Here is a 21,424-nt window from a genome sequence, read left to right as displayed (position 1 = left end):
AATAGATAACCTTTTCTTCCTATCAAATTCCAAATGTATTGGATGTCCAAGCGACGTGCAGGAGAAACCTAAAGTCCTAGAGAGGATAATTGCCCATTGAGGTATAATTATGGAGTACAGGTTGGTAAATACGAGACTTTAGAGGATGTAAAAAAGTGGGATGCAATGGATAGTGTTACAGATTAGAGCATAACCTTATTAGAAAGTACAAAAGCAGTTATCGTGTCTTATGGTTATCAGTTTACCTTAGTTACCAGTTATACAGTCTTTCAGTAATTTCTCAGTTAGCAAGTTTATGGTTATTCAGTACTCCAGTATTCAGTTATATGTTTACCAAATATCCGATTTTCAGTGTATCAAAATTTTTGGAGACTTGTGAGTATACGGTGATGCATATGGATGCTAAAAGAAAATGTAAGTAATAGTGATTATAGCGAAACCTTTGCATACCTTAGGTCTGGATTAAGACCAAGACTCACCGGATGGTGCAAGAAGTGATTTATCAGATGATGGTATACTTTAAAGGATAAGTTTGTGCATGGTAGTGTATTCGTATGCGTTTTACCTCAGAGAACAATTTCTTTTAATTCTTGAAAATGGAGCCACAAGTTGGATGATGATAGTTTGGATGTCAGACCCCAACATTGGTCACTATAGTTTTTGACAGAAAAAAGCCTAAGGGTAAAATACCTAGAAGATATGATGTATGCAATGAGAACTAAGAGCAGCCAACAATGAATTTCAGGGAATGATTTTAAGTTGTTCATATTTATTCAAATCAGAACTAGAAGTACCACGTTAGTAAGTTACTATAAGAAGCAGCTATTGGTGTAAGATAAAAGATATGGCAATTCCCCCTTAGGTTATGTGACTAAATGATTACCCGGGATGTTTATAGTATGATATGATTTTATATTATATAGAAAGTTTGGGGTTACATATTCTAATTTTGTTTAAGACAGATGAATTTCCCTAAGTGTGATCCATGTACATAGTTCAAAAAGAATGATAGTGTGCGACAAAAAAAATATGGTCAGATGATGAGGGAATTTAGGAGTAACCTTATGCTTCACTATAGTTATTTAAAGCAGGAAAAGAAAATATGATGCTAGCAGGTGGTTAGTAAAAGAAGAGTAAGTAAGTTTTGAGTTGATACAGTGAATTAGCACTTTCAGCAGATCTAGTAAGGGTACAATTTGATTCACTTAGCCAGGTTAACTCTAGTGAGTGGATGACAGTTTGAAATACCGAACGTGTGTTAGAAACCAAAGAGTTAAAGTTAAACTCGAAGTATAGTAGCAGTGGGAAAAAAATATTAGCTAGCAGTGAGAGCATAAACTATGGAAGAATAGCCTTTAGGAATTATCGTAATGTGGTTTCTCCAGGATTGACAGTGTGAGAAGAGTTAAATTATTAAGATTGTATATGATAGCTGTGAATACATTAGCTTTCTGTTACGTGAATAATTTAATTTTTCCTAGTAAGAAAGATTTCTCAGAAGTAAGTTGGAAGATGAGTCGGCATTGACGTAGAGTGCAAAGAATTGCAGAGAATAAGGAAAGTTATTTGGATCCCAGCAAAATGAGAAGGATCCACAAGTATAAGACCTGTGGTCTAAGGGGTGATGTGAAAATTTTCAATAAGTCCAGTTGGAGATCTGAAACTCGAATAGTAGCATGGGATATGAAAAAGAAAATCAATTTCGGTAATGAGGGAAAATTGTATAATTACCACACGGATTATGTCTAGCAAGTGTAAGAAAAACAAAGTGAGTAGAATGATCACCGAGTTTAGTTATTGATGATAAAATGATCACAGAAAGCTATAGAATCATGCCCAGTTATGTATCACGAGGGTAGTGCCATTGCACGAGACCCTAGTCTTCGGAGTACTGGTTAAAGACTTAGCTCACAATAATTCTATAAGTGTTTTCAGGAAGTTCTTAAGAAGATAAAGTGTGGGAAGTATAACTCATGATTGCAGTAGATAAGAGAACTTTGGTAAAAGAAGTTCACTAGCCAAGATAGGAGTTCGACTTCGGACTCTAAAAGATGACAGAGTTGTTGTCTAGAATATGACTTGTTCCCCCTTAGTAGGCGAAGTGAAGGATAAATAGTTTGATGATCCCTACTTGTTGTAGTTGAAAGAGGAGATTCACAAGTATAAGATGATGGTTTTCGAATAAGGGGGAGATGATGGTACTTTGAGGTACCAAGATTGTGTGTTCCAGACATAGATGGACTTAAAAAGGGAAGATCATGTTAGAAGCCTATAATTCCTGGTATTATTTCCATCCAGGTCCCCCAAATATGCATCATGACCAAGGAGATTGATTAGATGAACTACATGAAAAACAATGTCGCACACTTGCGGCCAATTGTCTTAATTGTCAGCAAGTGAAAGTCGAGCAGCAGAAAGCCTAGTGTTTTATCACAGAATACACATATTTTGTGTGGAGATGGTAAATATGAAATTTATAAATGGGATTATCTTTCTCATTTTAAAAGCATTATTTCATTGGATGATTGTAAATCGACTTACCAAGTCAGCACATTTCTTGCCAGTAAAGACTACAGATTCAACAGAAGATTATACCAAGTTATACATTTAGGAAATCGTCTAATTACATGGGACTCTGTGGTCCATCATTTGGGACTGTGGTGCTCAGTTTAAAATGAACTTTTAGAAGTTCTTTCAGAAATGATTAGACACACGTTTTTCATCCTCAAAAAAAAGATGGCTAGGCAGAGCGCATTGTTCAAACAATTGAGGATATTTACTTGATGTTAAAAGTAATTGGGATGATCACATACCTCTTATTGGCCTTGATAATAATAACCTACCATTCTAGTATCAAGATGGCACCATACAAAACTATGTGTGGGGGAAGGTGTAGATCACCAATTGGTTGGTTCGAAGTTGGAGAAATGGAGTTATTAGACCTTATTTGGTCTATCAGACTATAGAGAAAGTTAAGTTGATTCAAGAGCGTTTGAAGAAAACTCAGAGCCACCAAAATGTCCTATTCGAGCGTGCGGCATAGAGACCTAGAGTTTCAAGTTGATGATTGGGTGTTTTTGAAAGTTTCGCCTATAAAAGGCATTATGATATTTGAGAAGAAGGGAAAGTATAGTCCCTACTATATTGGGCCATATAGAATCTTGCAAAGGATCGGTCAATTAGCTTATGAGTTGGAGTTGCCACCAGAATTAGTGGTGGTACAACCAGTATTTCGCGTGTAACGTTATAACATTCAAGTTTCCAGCACTCAAATACTCATGTTAGTTCAGTACTCAGATACTTATGTCAGTTCAATACTCAGATATTCAAGTCCGTTCAATACTCAGCTACACATGTCAGTCCAATACTTAGATATTCATGTCAGCTTAGTACTTTGATATTGATGTTAGTTCAATTCTCAAATATTCGTGCCAGTTTAATATTCAGATATCCATGTTAGTTCAGTATTCACGTATTCATGGCAGATCAATATTTAGTCAATGCAGTTCAGTTCAGTATCTCAAAAGGTCAGTAATCATGTATTCACAATATTTCAGCATTCTCATATCTCCATAACACCCATTTAATGACCATAGATAGCCGTAGTTGCAGCCAAGACCATCATTCGAGGACGAATGATCCCAAGGGGGAGATAATGTAACACCCCGTAATTTGAATCGGTTGTGGATGCATTAAACGAGTATTAGCGTGATGGCAATTGAGTGGTTATGATAATAAATGTACGAGGCATATTATAGGTTATTTGGGGTCTAAGGAGAGGCTTAAGTCCAAGCCAAGTTGAAAAATTTCATTATAGCTGAAAATTTGCAAATGAGTATGCACAAGACCTCACTTTGGGCGAGCATATCTACCTGGATACAATGAGTTGTGTGATGCACAACCTATGAGTCTAGTTTCCAACGCAACAAACCGTTAGTCATTTGGAGGTGTATACAGAATGTTATGACCATTTTACTGGGCAGGTGTCACTAGCGCGAACAGGAGCGCGAAGTCGCGTGCGAAGTCGCACATTTTTGCTGAGTACTCTGCCTCCCGCGCGCGAACAGGCCCGCGAGCTCGCACGTCTGGAAGGTTTTAAATATCTTAAAGACTGGAAATGAGAGAAATTGAGTCATTTCTCAATCTTAGGGCTTCCTCTACACCCCCAACTCGACCAAGGCATCCAATTGCACACCTAAGGTGAGTTTTTAAGTGTGTTATCATGGTGATTTCACTTCTCAATCACTAGTTACAACATGATTTTGATTGGGTTTCATAGGATTTCTTCAAAATCTCAAGAACACCCCAAAAGTTGTCTTTCAAGATTTGGTCTACAAGAGGTAATCCTACACCCTTAGACTTACATATATGGTGTTATTATGGAATTATGAGTATGAATCAAGTATTACAACTTATGGTATGGTGATTGGAAGTCATAAATTCCCAATTTAAATGCATGACCATGGTAGGGATTTAAAGGTGATTATTTGATAGGATTTGTTGGTTGGGTGTGAATGGATGGTCATACATATGTTGTTGGAAGTTATAAATTTGTTAGGAATGATGGTGGAATGAATTGTTGGTTAATGGTGATAGTTGGATGAACCAACACTATAGTTATGAGGTGTAAATATCTATGCCTACAAGGTGTTTGATAATATGCCTAAATGGCATAAGTTATGGAATTTATTACTAATATTGGGTTCCATTGGATGTTGTTGTTGTAGATTGAAGGTTCTTAGTAGTGTGGATCATTGTAGTATCACTAAGGGGCAAATTGAGGTATGTAAGGCTAACTCTTTACGTTTGGGAATATCTATGATTCTCCCTACGTCCCATTCATCATGAACATTACTAGTTTCCTCAGAAAGTAATTATGCCTTGGTTCCATGAATAGAAGTAGAACTTATATTCTCTAGATGACATAGTTTCATAATCATTCGATATTCTATGAGTTTCAGTTATGACAAATCAACTTATTATGAATACTCATCTCAGTTTAATCCTATTCACTATACCAGTATCATGTAAGTCGGTATGGCTCATTATTTCAGTATCACATATTACAGTATGATTCTCAGTTCCTGATTTAAATTCCTGAATGTTGAACACCTGCATTTGGGCCTGAGGCCGTAGTTTATACTTTATGCATTTTGGACCTGAGGTCGCAGTTATGTATACGTATACTTGGGCCCGAGGCCGCAGTTGTGCACATGTATATATATACATATTGGGCCTGAGGCCGCATTTTAATGTTCAGATAAATGGGTTGTTCATTATTCAGAAGAGGGAGTATTCACATCCTTACTTCCTTGTTCAGTTATTAGTTTATCATCTAGCAGTTCAGTTTTAGTTTCAGTGTTGACAGTTCTTTTGTTCAGCTATTTTACATACCAGTACAATTCAAATGTACTGACGTCCCTTTTGCACGGGGCCTGCATCTCGCGATGCAGGTAATGATTTATAGGTTGATGATTCAGAGCGCTAGGATTCTCGTACCAGCTATTTGGTGATCCCCAGTTCTTTCAGGGCATTATCATTGCTACAGTCTTCAGCATTCACATACAGTCAGTGTTTTCAGTACTCAAATAGAGGCTTCATAGACTAGAGTAACAGTTAGACAGAGTCACAGGCTTTCATATTAAGCTATGTTGGTTACAAATATGTTTCAGAATTATATTAGTATTTTCGCACTTTGATTTATATCATCCATACTTTCGATATATCAGCATGTGTTAGTTTATCTTCCGCATTCAGTATGTTATGATACCACATGTTGATTCAGCTAGCTAGTTGGTTCGCTCGGTCATATGTAGTCAGGCATCGAGTGTCGTGTTATGTCCAGGCCCAGGTTTAGGGCGTGACAGAAACCCTAATACTTCTGGGTTCGATTCGAAGTTTGAGTCTGTTTGCGACGTGTTTGCATGACTGTCATGAACATTCTAGGTTTCGTGTGTGTTATATATGCTCTTGTGCTTCCTGCTCTAATTTTTTCTTAAGGTTTCTTTGATTTTGTCCAAACACGTGTTATTTATCATTTAATAGGTCCGACTATTTATTTTATTAACTGTTCACATAATTTATGTTGATTTTGTGTAATCTCCTTAAACCTACATCTGTGATTTTGTGTATTTTCCTTGTAATTTTGTACTAATTTTTCGAAATTGCTTCCTTATTTTTTTGATACTTTCCTTAGTTAGTGCTGATTCCCTGTGATTTTCCATCTCATCCACAATTCTTTAAATTGACTTTCAGAATTGAAATTGTGCTCTACGTTATTTATGTGCGCAATATGTTGTTAGTACACTTTCCTTACTTGAAAATATTCCGTACTTAGTCCTTATTACATGCTACATGCTTTTACTACTTCTATTATGATAAAATCAGTTCTTTCCCCTACTTGATACAACTTGTATCTGTTTTAACTACGACTCCCTAATTGAAGGGAGTCCAGGTCTTTAATTGATTCTGATTTGTATTATTCCTATAATTATGCTAAGTCAGTACTTATTGCCTTATTTTCCTGCCTGTTCTCAAAACTATAAATACTCTACCCTCTCTTCTACAGTTGGAACACACAAACAATTAGTTCAGAACACACATACACACTCAAACTCTCTCTTCTTTCTCTACTACTTGTGCTACTGCTTGTCTAGCCGGCTGAAAGCCAAGGCTAGACTGTGGAACTCTACTTGCTTTACTTTTCTGCACTTTGCTGCCTCAACTGGCATGTTCCTAGTTCAATTCTGAAACTCAACTCTATGTGCTCCATTGTTTGTCAATCCCTGTCTCTTTCTACACAGACTTAATGGCTCATGTTGTTTAATTGCACTTCTTGTTTACTGCTTTACTCAGCATGCTTAAGTTCTGCCCTCTCCTGTTCAAATGTAATCAGCATGTCTACTTGAGTTTCTGTTTATGTCCCTCAACCAGTATGTCTCCTAGTGTACTTGATTAACACTACGTCATGACTAATTATGTGTAATACACCCTTGCATGACTACTCCCATACCCTGTCCCTATGTCTTACTACTATTTTAAGCATGATTCCCTTGTTAACTCTTTGAAGTAATTGTTTGTGTTTTAAAGGCCAATCAGTCCCTACTTGTTCTTTGTACTTGCTGGTCTATATACATCTCTGCTCAACCATGTTTATGTGTTCATGATTTGGGCCCTCTATGTCCCTAACCCCTTACTTCCCTGCTTGTGACTGTTGAAATTGTACTATCCTTTGAACTTGCTCTGTGTGTGCTGTCTTGTTCCAAGTTATTGTTGCTCCTACTCCCTTCTCCTTTTCAAAATTGTTTTGTTGTTTTGCAAACTCATTTCAAACATGTTGTTCCAAAACTGTTTTCTAATTCAACTCTTTTAAATCTATGTCAAGCACTCTCATATATACTCTTAGACCACTAGGTTTTGCCCCTTTTGTGTGAGCCTTGCCTTGGGACCCTTGCGCTCTCTCTGAACTTGGACACATAAAAGCTAGCCTTTTCACACTGCACTTACTCTGTCTTGGCTATGAAATCTGGGTGTGAGCACTGCCCGAGATCCCTTGAGGTCCTTAGGGAACTCTGACACACCCAGGTATGAGAAAAGCTATTGTAACAATATTGGCATTTGAGGTGATTGATTACATAACTCAGAGAGGAAGTCCTAACCAGACTTCCTATAGTGTAACTTCTTACTTTTCATTTCTACTTATGTAATTCACTTCAATGCTGGTCTGTAATAACCTGTTGTAAACAAGTATTGGGGTGGCTAGTGAAAAGGGATAGGGTAAATATGCATGCTATAGTTTTTAAGGGTAGAAAACATGTTATTAGCGTTATATTCCTAATTGTGCAATAGAAACCATGCTTAGGATTCATACATGCATTAGAAATCCTGCTCTTAAGACCCATGTTTCTTGCTTCAACATCTCATCCATCACTAATCCATGTCTATCACTTAGAAATCCTGCTCCTAGGACAATAACAACATTGTCATAAAAGCTGTTACTTTTGTACTTTCAGAAGTCATATTTCAACAGTTCTGCAACTCCTGTGTGCATTTAGAAATCATGCCTTAGGGATTCTATTTTTAACAATCATGTCATTTGCATGTGCATATTAGATATCATGTTCTAGGATCCTGTTTGCATTTTGTTTAAGACGCCTAGTTAATTACTGATTCATGAAAAGGTAATAATAATAATCTCATTGTCATGTTTTGTTTTCTGAATAAAATTGGTAATAATCTCTACATTCGTATCAACTAGAACATGCTCTTATAGTAAAATAATTTCCACACTGTTTGGATAACTGCTGCATACTATTTTACACCTAGGCAAGTCTTAGGTAATCAACTTTACATAAAACCAGAACCATCTCTGTGATTAGTGTTTAATTATAAACTGTCAAAATCAGTAGGCAAGCCTAATTCGGACTTCTTTTCTGAGTCATATAATAAATCTGGTTCTGCTGTTATCACTTAGATGCCATGTTTTAGAATTCTGAGTTTAAATTCAGACTTTAACTGTGTATGAGTCATGCTGTCTATGTGCATTACCCGTGGAGGTATATTTGAGCCTTTTGTTTGTCTTCCATGCTCCCCTTAATTGAAGTCCTACTTTTTATTGTATATCGCCTTAATATTTTGCCTTTAAACTTGAGGGTCTGCCTTTAACCTCCTTCTTATAAGATAGGAGTTCTAAATTCCTCCAGGACTGATAGGAAGGGACGGGTAATAGCATGCAATAGGGGTCTAGACCAACCCTCACTTTAATTAAATTCACGGGACGGGACATGATAGATATGGATATGATGACCGATGCATTAATACCACGTGTAGCCCCTCCTTTAGGAGTGTCATACCGGTTATTGCATTGATGTGATCCATATTATAAACAAACCTAGGACACCCCTCTTTACATTCATAAGCATGCTTAGATTGTAACTCTTTTCAAAATCTTGCTTTTCTTTTATTGTCCTTTTCAAACACTTGTGTATTTAAACTTAAATCCCCTACTATTTGAGTCATGCTTGTTTATTTGCTAATTGCACAAATTCACAAAAACTGTCTGGACGGGAACCACACTAGTGGATCCTGAGGGGTGCATAACACCTTCTACTTAGGATAATTTCAAGCCCTTACCCTATCTCTGGTTACCAAATATAATTATAGATGAACCCTATAGGTGCCCTAACGCACTTTAAAATTGTTAGGTGGAGACTCTCCAAAAATGCAAACCCCTTCCCAAAAGGAAAGAGTTGTCCCATACCAAAATGTCATGAACCCGATTCCGCGGAAGGAAAAAGAGGGCGCGACAGGTTTTTAGTTGTACGCAAAAATTTTATAACCTCATAGGCATAGAGACCGAGGATGTTAATAACCAGGAATTTTGTACTTCTGATTATGATAAAGTCCAGGAATTTATTGCATCCAGTTAACTTTACGATTGGGAAACAAAGAAACCGAACATTAGCCATTTGATGGGATGACTTTAGAAGAAGAGTGCTATGGGTACTAATATGGAGAGTGTCCTTGCACGTCTTCCAAAGGAAAGATTTGACAAGGGAAAGAAAGAGATTTTCGAGGATAGTCAGAGTAAATGCTGGACAAATACCCTACCTACTCAGTTCGTCTTCAAGCTAGATGATATTTTCCTTGTCATGGTGGATGATAGAGAGAATTCTTTCATTTGAGAAAGATATAAGTACTACAAATATAAGTACTGTAATCACACTTGCCTAGATATTATTTGGTACTGTAGTGGATTTATCTGAGTACTAATTTTTTTGGCACTTTAAGAATTTACCTAAGTGCTCATATTTAGTCTTATAGACTTGAAATACATATTTGGATGCATGGTTTCATGAACGATGTCTTAAAGTTGCACCTTTGGATGTCTAACTTTTAAATAAAGGGGTCCCTGTTATATTTTTTAAGCGTTATGAAGAGGACGTCTTGTAACGATCTAGCTGGTTATTTTAAATATTATAGTCTCGTTCCCCTATTTATTGCTTATTCTACGTTCATTTGTGGTTATGTGACTTGCCGGGATGGTTGGTTTGGTTCTAAAGATGTTTCGGAATGAATTGGGACATTTAGTCTCAAGGTTGGAAGCATAAATTGAAAGAGTTGACCAGATGTAGACTTATGATTAAATGACTCCGGAGTGGAGTTTTGATGGTTTATATAGCTTCGTATGGTGATTTTGGACTTAGTAGTATGTCTGGATATTGATCTGGAGGTTCGTAGGTCGTTTTGGCTTGAATTGGTGAAAGTTGGAAAGTTGAAGGTTTGGAAGGTTGAGAAGTTGACCGAGAGTTGACTTTATTGATTTCGAGCATAGATTTTAGTTTCGGGAGTTGTAATAAGTCTTTTGTATCATTTATGACTTGTGTGCAAAATTTGAGGTCAATCGGAGTTGGTTTGGTATGTTTTGGCATTGGTTTTAGAAGTTGGAAGTTCAATAGTTCATTAGGATTGAATTGTGTGATTTCGATGTTGTTTTATGTGATTTGAGTCTTCGACTAAGTTCATATCATTTTTAGGAACTGTTGGTATGTTTGGATGGGGTCCTCGGGTCCTCGGGTGTGATTCGGATTGAAGTTTGGACTTGGAGAAATCTATTGGGTTCAGTTCTGATATAACTGCACCTGCGAGGAATTGGCTACAGGTGCGGAGCCGCAAAAGTGGCCTGGGAGGCGCAGATGAGGGGTTTCGCTAGGCTGGGTAGTGGCCACAATTGGGAGGTTTTTTCTGCATCTGCGAGCCCGCAAAATACTATTCCGGGGTCGTATTCATAAAAGTCAATCTTTGGTCAATATTTCCAACTTAAGCTTCTAGACCAAGAACCAAATGGTCCAAATCAACCCAAAACCATCCCAGAACGAAACTAACTATCCCCACAAGTCATAATACCAAAAATACACATATAAGAAGATTGAAAAGGATAAATAGGGCTCAAATACACAAAACGACCGGTCGGGTCGTTACATTCTCATCCTCTTAAAACAAACGTTCATCCTAGAAAGTGCATAATGACATACATGAAGTGCCAAAATGGTGAGGATAACGACTCCGCATATCGTTCTCGGTCTCCCAGGTTGCCTTCCCAACCGGTTGACCACTCCGTTGAACCTTTACTAAAGTAATGTTCTTTGACCTCAACTTCCGGACATGCCTGTCCAAAATAGCCACCAACTCCTTAACATAAGTCAAATCCTTGTCCAATTGGATGGAGATAAAATCTAATACATGTAACAGATCACCATAATACTTCAGAAGCGGGGAAACATGGAATACTAGGTGAACTCCCAATAAACTAGGCAGCAGTGCAAGTCTGTAGGCCACCTTACTAACTCTCTCAAGGATCTCAAAAGGACAAATATACCTAGGGCTCCACTTGACCTTCTTCCCGAACCTCATCACACCCTTCATGGGTGAAACTCTGAGCAAAACCCTCTCTCTCACCATAAAATGCTACATCACCAGCCCTCCGATCAGCATAATTCTTCTGCCTAGACTCTATTGTACCAAGTCGATCTTGAATCAACTTGAGTTATCCAAGGCATCCCGAACCAAATCACTGTCAAACAACCTAGCCTCCCCCGGCTTAAACCAACCAACTGGAGAACGATACCGCCTCCCATATAAGGCTTCATAATGATCCCTCTGAATACTCAAAATGATAGTTATTGTTGTAGGCGAACTCTGCGAGCGGTATAAACTGATCACATGAACCCCCAAAATCCATAACATTGACACGTAGCATGTCTTCTAAGATCTGAATGGTAGGCTCGGACTTTCTAATCTCATTTTAAGTCATTCTTTGAAGTAAATATGTTATGAATGAACCATCTTTTACTTGTATTTTACTAGTTTGCTTTAGTTTTCTTTTTGAATGTCTTTTTCCGTTTTTATTGCACTTTGATTCTGTGTTCATATGAAATTCATGGATTATTAATTGCTTGCTACTGTATTAAGTTCTATCCACTATTTAATTTTTTAGGACTATTTATTCTTGTTGAAACTGAAAAGGATGTATGCTAATTTGTGAAATTGAAGTTATGGAATTATAAAATTGGCACATATTTTAAGGTGTTCCCAGACACTATAATGTTTGAAAATGAAATTTCCTCTCAGCTAACGCTGATCATGGGAAGGAAATCGAAGGCTGGAGCGAGAGGGCAAAGCAATCAAATGACAAATCCAAATCAAAATCATAAAGGAAAAGGTTTTCCGAGGATAGAAGATTCGAAGAAAGTAAAGAATTTGAATGCAATTACTGGAATAGTACCATTAGACATGGAGCGAGTATCAGCTATGTCAACACCAATTGCAACACCAGTGAGGACACAGTCTGAAAATGTGCAAGGGAGTGATGCATGTAGAGGATCGTGGGCTGATAAGGTGGAGGAGGAAGCAATTGCACTCGATTCACAAAGCAAGACACAAGTTCAAGGATCTAGAACATCGTGGAGTAAAATTATAGCTACTGTTCCATTGGAGGAAGGTGAGGACTTGAAATGAGAATCACCTATTAATAGTAGTGTGAAAATAACACTAGAAGACATTCATGAGGAGGTAGAATATTGGAAAACTAGAGTTGTATGCTATGTGTTGGGATTTAATCCACTACAAAATGTCATGGAAGGGTATTTTAATAGAATTTGGGGAAAGCTGGGTATTGATATAGTTGCACAAGTTCAAAGAGGTGTGTTCCTGGTTAGATTCCATACAGCTGAAAGTAGAACTAATGTAGTAGAAGAAGGAGTCCAGATATTTGATAGAAAGCCAGTAATAGTCAAACCATGACAGCCAAATATAGAAATGAAGAAGGAGATAATAGATAATATACCATTATGGATTAGACTACCAGGACTGAATGTGAAGTACTGGGGAAAGCAGGTGTTAGCAAAAATAGTAGGGTTAGTAGGGAATCCTTTGAAAGTAGACAAAATCACTACTATGAAGGAGAGAATGAAATATGCAAGAGTGTTGGTGGAAGTACCAATCAATAAGGTATTCCCAGACACTGTAATGTTTGAAAATGAGCATGGACACATTGTAGAACAAGAGGTGGATGTTGAATGGAAGCCAATATTATGTACTAAATGCAAATATTATGGGCATGAGTTGAAGGAATGCAGGAAGTATATAAGGGAAGAGATAAATAGTAAAGCACAAGAAAGGAAGGAAGTAGTACAACAGGAGGAAGAGAAGACTAGCAAAGGTGAACAAACAGAAACCAGTAAAGAAGTAGACAAGGAAGCAGGCATAGAAGAGAAGTTCCACCAAAGGGCAGGGAAACAAGTGATGGTGAGACAAAGACAGGATAACTTCTACTACAGGAGAGGTAATGCAAGGAGAGGGATAGCGATCAGAGAATCACAAATTAGTACTGGAAATTCATTTGCAGCTTTAGGTGAACAGAATAACAGAAATGAAGGAATAGCTAAACCTTCTTGCCCTGGAGAAGGTGAAGCTAAGAGGGGGCCTGGACATGGGAAGGGTGGGGTAAACCCCAACCCTAATGGATAGCAATTGTTTTTGGAATGCCAGAGGTCTAAACAAGCCAGATAAAGAGAAAGAAATGAATTTGTTTATCCACAACTTGAGAGTTGGCTTGTTTGGGTTTCTGGAAACAAAGATAAAAAGAGCTAAGGCACAGAAAGCTTCTTTTTATCTTTGTCATGGCTGGTCGTTTATAACAAATTTAGACAAACATCTAGGAGGTAGGATATGAATGTTCTGGAAACCTCAATTATATGAGGTTAATATAAAGGAAGTTACTGAACAAATGATTCATAGCACAGTAAAGCACAGAGGGAATGGATTGAGTCTTAATGTTACTCTTGTATATGGCTTTAATGAACAAGCAACTAGGAGGAAACTATGGGATGACATCAATCAGATAGGGGTCAAAATGGATGGACCATGGGTTGTGATGGGAGACTTCAACTGTGTTCTTAATAGGGAGGAAAGAATTTGAAGAAAAGTAACTATGGTTGAAACAAGATATTATAGACAATGTATTGAAGTGTGTGGTCTGAAGGAGCTTAGATCCTCAGGAGCTTTTTTCACATGGAACAACAAACAAGGAGGAGACAGTCAAGTACAGCAGAATTGATTGAGTGCTGGTTAATACTAAATGGATGACTGGCTTACCTGCATCAGAGGTGCACTTCATGAATAAGGGCATCTACGATCATTGCCCAACAATCATAAACTGGGAAGGAGGGAATGCAGAGAAAAAAAGGCAATTCATATACTTCAACATGTTGAGTGTGATACCAGAATTTCAAACAAGAGTACAAGAAGTATGCGAGAAGAATATACAAGGTGCACAGATGTACAAACTGGTAGGAAAGCTGAACAGAACCAAAAGTGTACTGAAAAGATTGAACAAGGAGAGATTTTCAGGTGCAGAAAAAAGGGCTAAAACAGCAATGGTAAACTTGACAGAATGCCAAGAAAAGATCCAAAAAGATCCTAGAAATGCTGAGTTAATTGAAGAGGAAATCAGATTGATGAAAGAAAACATCAAATGGAAGGCTGCTAAAGAGCAATTTCTGAGACAAAAAAGTAAGATACAATGGGTGAGGCAGGAGGATCAAAACACAAAATACTTCCATAGTATGATAAAAACGAGAAGGAATGCAAACAAGATTTTCTCTATAAAAGATGCTGAAGGGAAGGAGACAATAGATGTTGAAGGGATAGCAGATGCATTTATAAAATTCTACAAGAAGTTGTTGGGGAAATCAAAGGAGACAGACAACATGTGTGCATCAATCTAGTAAAGAAAGGGCCAGTGGTTCAACAAAAGCAAAGAGAACAACTGGAAGCTCCAGTAACAGAAAATGAAATTAAGGCAGCTTTGTGGTCAATTGCAGGAGACAAATCCCCAGGACCTGATAGCTATGGATCTCAATTCTTTAAGGATTGTTGGCTAGTGGTAAAGAAAGATGTCATTAGAAGTGTAATGGAGTTCTTTGACACTACAAAAATGCTCAGGATTATTAATAGAACTACTCTAACTCTTATCCCAAAAAACAACCATGCAGCTGAAGTAGGGGACTATATACCTATTGCATGTTGCAATACTATCTATAAGATAATATCAAAGGTGTTGTGTAACAGGCTAAATGTGTATTGCCTTCAATAATAGCAGAGAACCAGAGTGCATTTGTGGAAGGCAGAAGTATAGTTCAAAATATCCTGATATGTCAAGACCTGGTGAAACTGTATAACAGGAAGAAATCAACAAGCAGCTATTTGATTAAATTGATCTAAAAAAAGCATATGACTCTGTGGAGTGGGGATTATGGAAGAAATATTATATGCATTGAACTTTTCTTCTAAATTCATCAAATGAACTATGGTATGCATCTCAACAACCCAGTACTCGATTGCTTTAAATGTGGGACTATATGGATGTATTGAGGGGAAAATGGGATTATGATAGAGAGATCCTATATCACCTATTCTTTTTGTGATATGTATGGAATACTTCACAAGAATTATGCAATAGGTAGCTACACTAGATGGATTTGTATTTCATACAAAGTGCAAAAGTTTGAAGTTAAATCATCTTCGCAGATGATGTTTTGATGTTTTGTAAAGGTGAGTATCAAAGTATAATGCTTATGCTGAGAGGTTTGCAAATATTCTCTAATACATTTGCGCTGAGTACTAATGCTGGAAAGTCTAATGTATATAGTGCAAATATGGATAGAAAATATTTAGAAAGTATATGTAAAATAATGGGGTACAAGCAGGGGACGTTGCCATTCAAATACTTAGGGGTTCCAATAGCTTCAAGGAAACTGAAAGTAGGAGATTGTGAAGTGCTGGTTGACAAACTCAGTACAAGAATCCATTCATGGGGATCGAAAAACTTGTCATATGCAGGAAGGGTCCAATTGATCAACTCTGTATTGATAAATATGCATTCATACTGAGCAGCAATATTCATCCTACCAAAGAAGGTACTTAAAGACATTACGGCGATATGTAGGAACTACTTATGGGTTGGGAAAGGCACGTCTAATAAGGTGCCATTGGTTGCCTGAGACCTTGTTTGTAGACCAAAAAAGAATGAGGACTGGGAATTAGAGAGTGCATAATATGGAATGAAGCTGCTATAGCTAAGTATGTATGGCATATCACAAACAAAGAAGACACTTTGTGGGTTAAATGGATTAACCATATCTATCTTAAAGGAGACAACTAGTGGCAATATAATCCCCCACAAAATAGCTGCTGGTACTGGAGGAGAATTTATTCTATACGTGATACATATGCAGCAGGTTATATAGAAAATGGATGGAAAATAAAGACAGAAAAATACACAATTAAGAGTGGCTACCACTAGAGAAGAGGAAGGCTGAAACAATGGTTTTGGAGCAGAGGGGTGTGGAACAAAATGAATACTCCTAAACATAGCGTCATTTGCTAGTTTGCAATGCAAAGGAAACTGCTGACAAAAGACAGAACATTGAGAATGAAAATTATTGAGGACAATGATTGTATGCTATGTGAAGGAAAAACAGAATCAATCGACCACCTATTCTTTGAATGCACATTCTTTAAGATGTGCTTAGCTGATGTGCTCAATCGACCACCTATACCTCAATCGACCTCAATCGACCACCTATTCTTTGAATGCACATCCCATATTCAATTTCACGTTTATAAATAACACGAATGAGGTATATTTTTCATATTATATTTTTAATCCTTCGGTTATGTCAAGATTCATAAAGATTTCACGGCCACGGGGGAAATTAAGCAGCTGACGTGGTTGAATAGTACCAAACATACGGCTAAGGTAAGGTAAGGTAAGGTAAGGTAAGGTAAGGTTTATGCCTCAATAGGTTTTATGCCTCAATATGATTAGTAAGGTAAGGTTTAGTACGGTTTGTGTTTCCTTGGTCCTATGCCTTTGGAAATTATCCACACGGCTATAAGATTGTATGCCCTCGTGAGACTTTGCAGGCAGCTACACCATGAATCCTATAAATGAGGCTGACATAGGCAATGTGAGGCGCAGATGAGTGATTATATAGCCAAGGCATATGGGTAACAATATCGATGTTATTGTCCCCCTTATTTGTACTTTTCCTAATTGTTGTATTTTTTCTTTTCTTCTATTAATAAAAAACTAGCCCTAGGCACTTGCCTAGCGGATTGCTAAAAAAAAAAAAAAAAAAAAAGTACCAAGCGGTGGAATATGTTTTTCGCTCAACCAGCAAAATCATGTGACGTTTACGGTTATTGTGGTGCATATGGTGCATGCAATGACAGCTCAAGTATTCCTTGTGTGATTGTTTGCCTGGTTTCACTCCTATATCAAAGAAAGATTGGGATTTGAACAGTTTCTCTGGTGGTTGTGAGAGAAAGAAGTTTGAATTGTGGTAATGCTAGTGCATCTATTTTAGAGGAAGACAAGTACTGGATGCATTCTCATATGAGATTACCAATTGATAACAATATTTTAACCGTTGGAGTGCAGCAGAATGTGAATCCACTTGTTTGAATAATTGCTTTTGTACTGCTTATGCTTTTGATGAATCCGGAACCAAAATGTGGTTTTTTTATTACTCAAAATACGCAAATAAGTGTTAAAAAAAAAGTTACCAAACTATATATAACGCCACAAGTAGTGGCGCTATACAGTAACGTTAACTGCACCGTTACTGTAGTGGCGCTATACTGACACACCTTACATAGCGCCATTAATAGTGGCGCTATACCCCTTATTACCATCACACATAGCGCCATTAATAGTGGCGCTATACCCCTTAATACAAATCCTCCGTCTTCTTCTTCTTCGTTCCATCTCCCTCATTTCTCATTTCTTACTCTCTTCTGGTCCCCCCCCCTCCCCCAACCGATTCTGCCCAAAAATTTTTAAAAAAAAAAAATTGGGTCCCCCCGTCACATAAAAGTTGAATATTGGTGGTCCCACTGTCGAGTAGAGCTTCGTGTTATTGTGGATTCACTCTTTCGGAGTCAAAATTTCGATCTATTTACATTTCGAAAATTCTAAATCGAGGTATTTCGATTTATTTTAAGTTGAAACTTTTATAACAATGCATATTACTTGATTTGTATGTGTTCTATTTCGGTTTGTGTTTATTTTTTCCGAAACTAGCATGTTAAATTTTATCCGGATTTAATTTTAGTGTTGTATAAAAATATGTAAATTAGTCTAAAAAATGTGTTTGTTAATATCTTCATGTATATTTATGTGTTTTTATGCCGTTTAGTTTAGATTATTTTTTAGCGTAGTAAAATGTAGACCTTTTTATCGTAGTAAAACGTAGACCCTTTTAGCGTAGTAAAATGTAGAGCCTTGTAGCGTAGTATTGTGTAGTAATTGTTTAATAATCTTATATTGTAGCACGAAACCCATAATTATATATATATATATATATATATATATATATATATATATATATATATAATTCTTACAATTAATTTATTAAAAAATATGAATAAAAATTATAAAAAAAATATAAAATTATTAATGATAGTTTGGTACTACTGGGCCTCAGAAAATCTAGCACGAAACCCATAATTATAATATATATATATATATATAATTCTTACAATTAATTTATTAAAAAATATGAATAAAAATTATAAAAAAAACATAAAATTATTAATGATAGTTTGGTACTACTGGGCCTCAGAAAATCTAGCACGAAACCCATAATTATAATATATATATATATATATATATATATATATTAATTTATTAAAAAATATGAATAAAAATTATAAAAAAAACATAAAATTATTAATGATAGTTTGGTACTACTGGGCCTCAGAAAATCTAGCACGAAACCCATAATTATAATATATATATATATATATATATATATATATATATATATATATATATATTATTTTTACAATTAAGTTATTAAATAAATATGAATAAAAATTATTAAAAAAATATAAAATTATTAATGATAGTTTGGTACCACTGAGCTTCAGAAAATCTAGCACGAAACCCATAATTATAAAAATTATATATATATATATATGTATATATAATTTTTACAATAAAGTTATTAAAAAATATGAATAAAAACTATTAAAAAAAATATAAAATTATTAATGATAGTTTGGTACCACTGGGCCTCAGAAAATCTAGCACGAAACCCATAAGTATATATATAATTTTTACAATTAAGTTGTTAATAAATATGAATTTAAATTATAAAAAAACACATAAATTTTAATGATAGTTATTAAAAATTATGAATTTGCAGTTGACGACATGGATGCACCTATACATCCCGGCCCTCGGACGTCGGAGCTACTACCCCTACAGCCCCAGCATAGATCCGAGCATATATGGGGGGGAGAGTTGCTTACGCAGACTTTTCGGGGCAGGAGAGTGGATTTATTGTGGGAGTTTTTGACTCCTCCCCGCGTTCTACATCCCCGTGTGGTCCATCACCTGGAGGAGATGGGATTATATAGGATCATTAGCATTGGCCGGATACAGCTCGACTATGCTTTGATCACGGCGTTGATTGAGCGGTGGCGACCGGAGACGCACACTTTCCATCTGCCCATCGGCGAAGCCACCATCACACTCCAGGACGTCGAGATTTTATATGGCCTGTCCACCGATGGCTTGCCAGTTTTACTGCCTGGGAATATGAGATATTTTAATCGGGCTTCAAATATGGATATGCTGCACAGGCTAACGGGCTTCAGGTCCGAGGACCCAGATGTAGCAATTGGGAGCAGTCGTATGCAGTTGGTCCCCATTAGAGACCACTTGGTGCAGATCCACGATACTATCACCGACGACTCAGCGGAGGTGGATGTGGAGCAATATACGAGGCTGTTGTTGCTCCTTCTATTTGGGGGGGTCTTGTTCCCGAACACTTCGGGGAACCTAGTGAGCCTCCGTTTTCTGCATCATATTGCGGACTTCGATGATACAGTCAGCTACAGCTGGGGTGGTGCTGTCCTATCTTTTTTGTACAGGAAGATGTGTCGGGCATCCATGGGCACACAGAGAGACGTTTCTGGCTTTCTGCCACTTCTACAGGTGACAACTTATTCAAATAATTTGTCGTTTAGTTACAATTCTATCTAGTTATTGTTAATCTTTACGTCAACTTTGTGTTTTAGGTTTGGGTGTGGGAGCGATTTCTGCAGCTTCGTCCACCTCTACCACAACTACCGGCTAATGTACATATTCATGATCTCCCTCTAGCTTGTAGGTGGGTATTGCATCGTAGACTTGCACGAGAGTATCATGGCCATCATAATCTCCCCTTCTGTAGGGATGTGTTGGATTTTCTGGAGGATGCACATGTGAATATCTAACTAAACTTACCAATTATTGTTTAACTAGGTGTTGCGCATACTAACGGTTTGTGTTATTATTTGATAGTTCATCTGGGCGCCGTACATCGAAGAGCTGATAGGTACCCTGCCAGCGTATTGCACGCACGACCGCCATATTTGGAGGGCTTCCGTCCCTCTCACGTGCCTCGATATTGTTGAGCATCATGCCTCAGAGCGAGTATTTCGTCAGTTTGGATTTCCGCAGTCTATACCGACTCGGCCTGCATGGGATCCTTTACATTATGAGACGGATGATCGGATGAGAGTGGACGACACATTTATTGATTGGCTGACAGCGCAGTTGGGTATTTGGGACAACCGAGGGGACTTGACCCCAGCTCCGCAACACTTTCCTATCGAAGTTTATATGGCATGGTACCGCACTGTTTCCCAACTTTTTATCGGGAACCCAGTTCATCAGGTAGATGGTCGGTACATCTCATACGCCGGGACACATGAGGCTCTGGTATGTTTTCTGTTATTATCAATTACATTAATAGTAATTTCTAGTCAAATACGTAGTTTATATTAAAAACTTTTGTGCAGGCGATTGGATTGCATACCGTATATCGTATGGGGCAGCAGATGCAGAGTTATGTCCACGATCCTGTGATCATGCAGGACTATAGTCGTTGTTTAATGGATGTGGCTGCCCAGACACTGCAGCGAGGCCGATCGGATCAGCGTTTGGCACACCAGCCAGATTATGTTGACCCAGCCACGTACTAGCGAGGTCGTGGTATGCCACAGGGTGGTGGGCGACGAGCTGCTGCTGCTCCACGATGACCTGCTGGTGCTGGACGACGTGGTCGTGGGCGGAGAGGAGGTCCCCAGCAAGGGGGCTTTGAGGCTCCTGCTGATGATGTTGCTGCTGATATGGGAGGTGGCATGCATGAGACCGACATGCCGTCTTACAGCCTTGGCATTTATGACACTCCAGGGACGTCGCAGGTGACCCCATCGGGTCAATTCTTGATCACGGGCTCGGATTTTCAAGGAGTGGAGTTGGGTAGATATTTCTCTGGCCCGTTTACTACTGATGAGTCTCAATCGATCT

At 37.6% G+C, this 21,424-nt stretch overlaps 2 protein-coding genes across 2 annotated transcripts; both read left to right on the top strand.

Annotated features, from left to right (window-relative positions):
* Nucleotides 1-12,816: 12,816 nt before the first annotated feature.
* LOC138875053 (uncharacterized) lies at nt 12,817-13,527 on the top strand. Its single transcript, XM_070153862.1, has one exon. The coding sequence runs from the start codon at nt 12,817-12,819 to the stop codon at nt 13,525-13,527; it is 711 nt and encodes a 236-aa protein (XP_070009963.1).
* Nucleotides 13,528-14,141: 614 nt separating this feature from the next.
* LOC138875052 (uncharacterized) lies at nt 14,142-14,786 on the top strand. The gene has a single exon (XM_070153861.1). It carries the CDS (start codon nt 14,142-14,144, stop codon nt 14,784-14,786), a length of 645 nt encoding a protein of 214 aa, XP_070009962.1.
* The last annotated feature ends 6,638 nt before the right edge of the window (nt 14,787-21,424 follow it).

The sequence above is a fragment of the Nicotiana sylvestris genome, chromosome 8 (assembly GCF_000393655.2).
Source record: "Nicotiana sylvestris chromosome 8, ASM39365v2, whole genome shotgun sequence".
Classification (NCBI taxonomy): domain Eukaryota; kingdom Viridiplantae; phylum Streptophyta; class Magnoliopsida; order Solanales; family Solanaceae; genus Nicotiana; species Nicotiana sylvestris.
Note: the sequence above shows the minus strand (reverse complement) of the source record. Positions and strands in the feature narration are given on the sequence as shown.

Bases quoted from the DNA above. Each gene is read 5' to 3' on its own strand.
- LOC138875053 (XM_070153862.1), top strand. From the start codon at position 12,817: ATGAAGAAGGAGATAATAGATAATATACCATTATGGATTAGACTACCA.
- LOC138875052 (XM_070153861.1), top strand. From the start codon at position 14,142: ATGACTGGCTTACCTGCATCAGAGGTGCACTTCATGAATAAGGGCATC.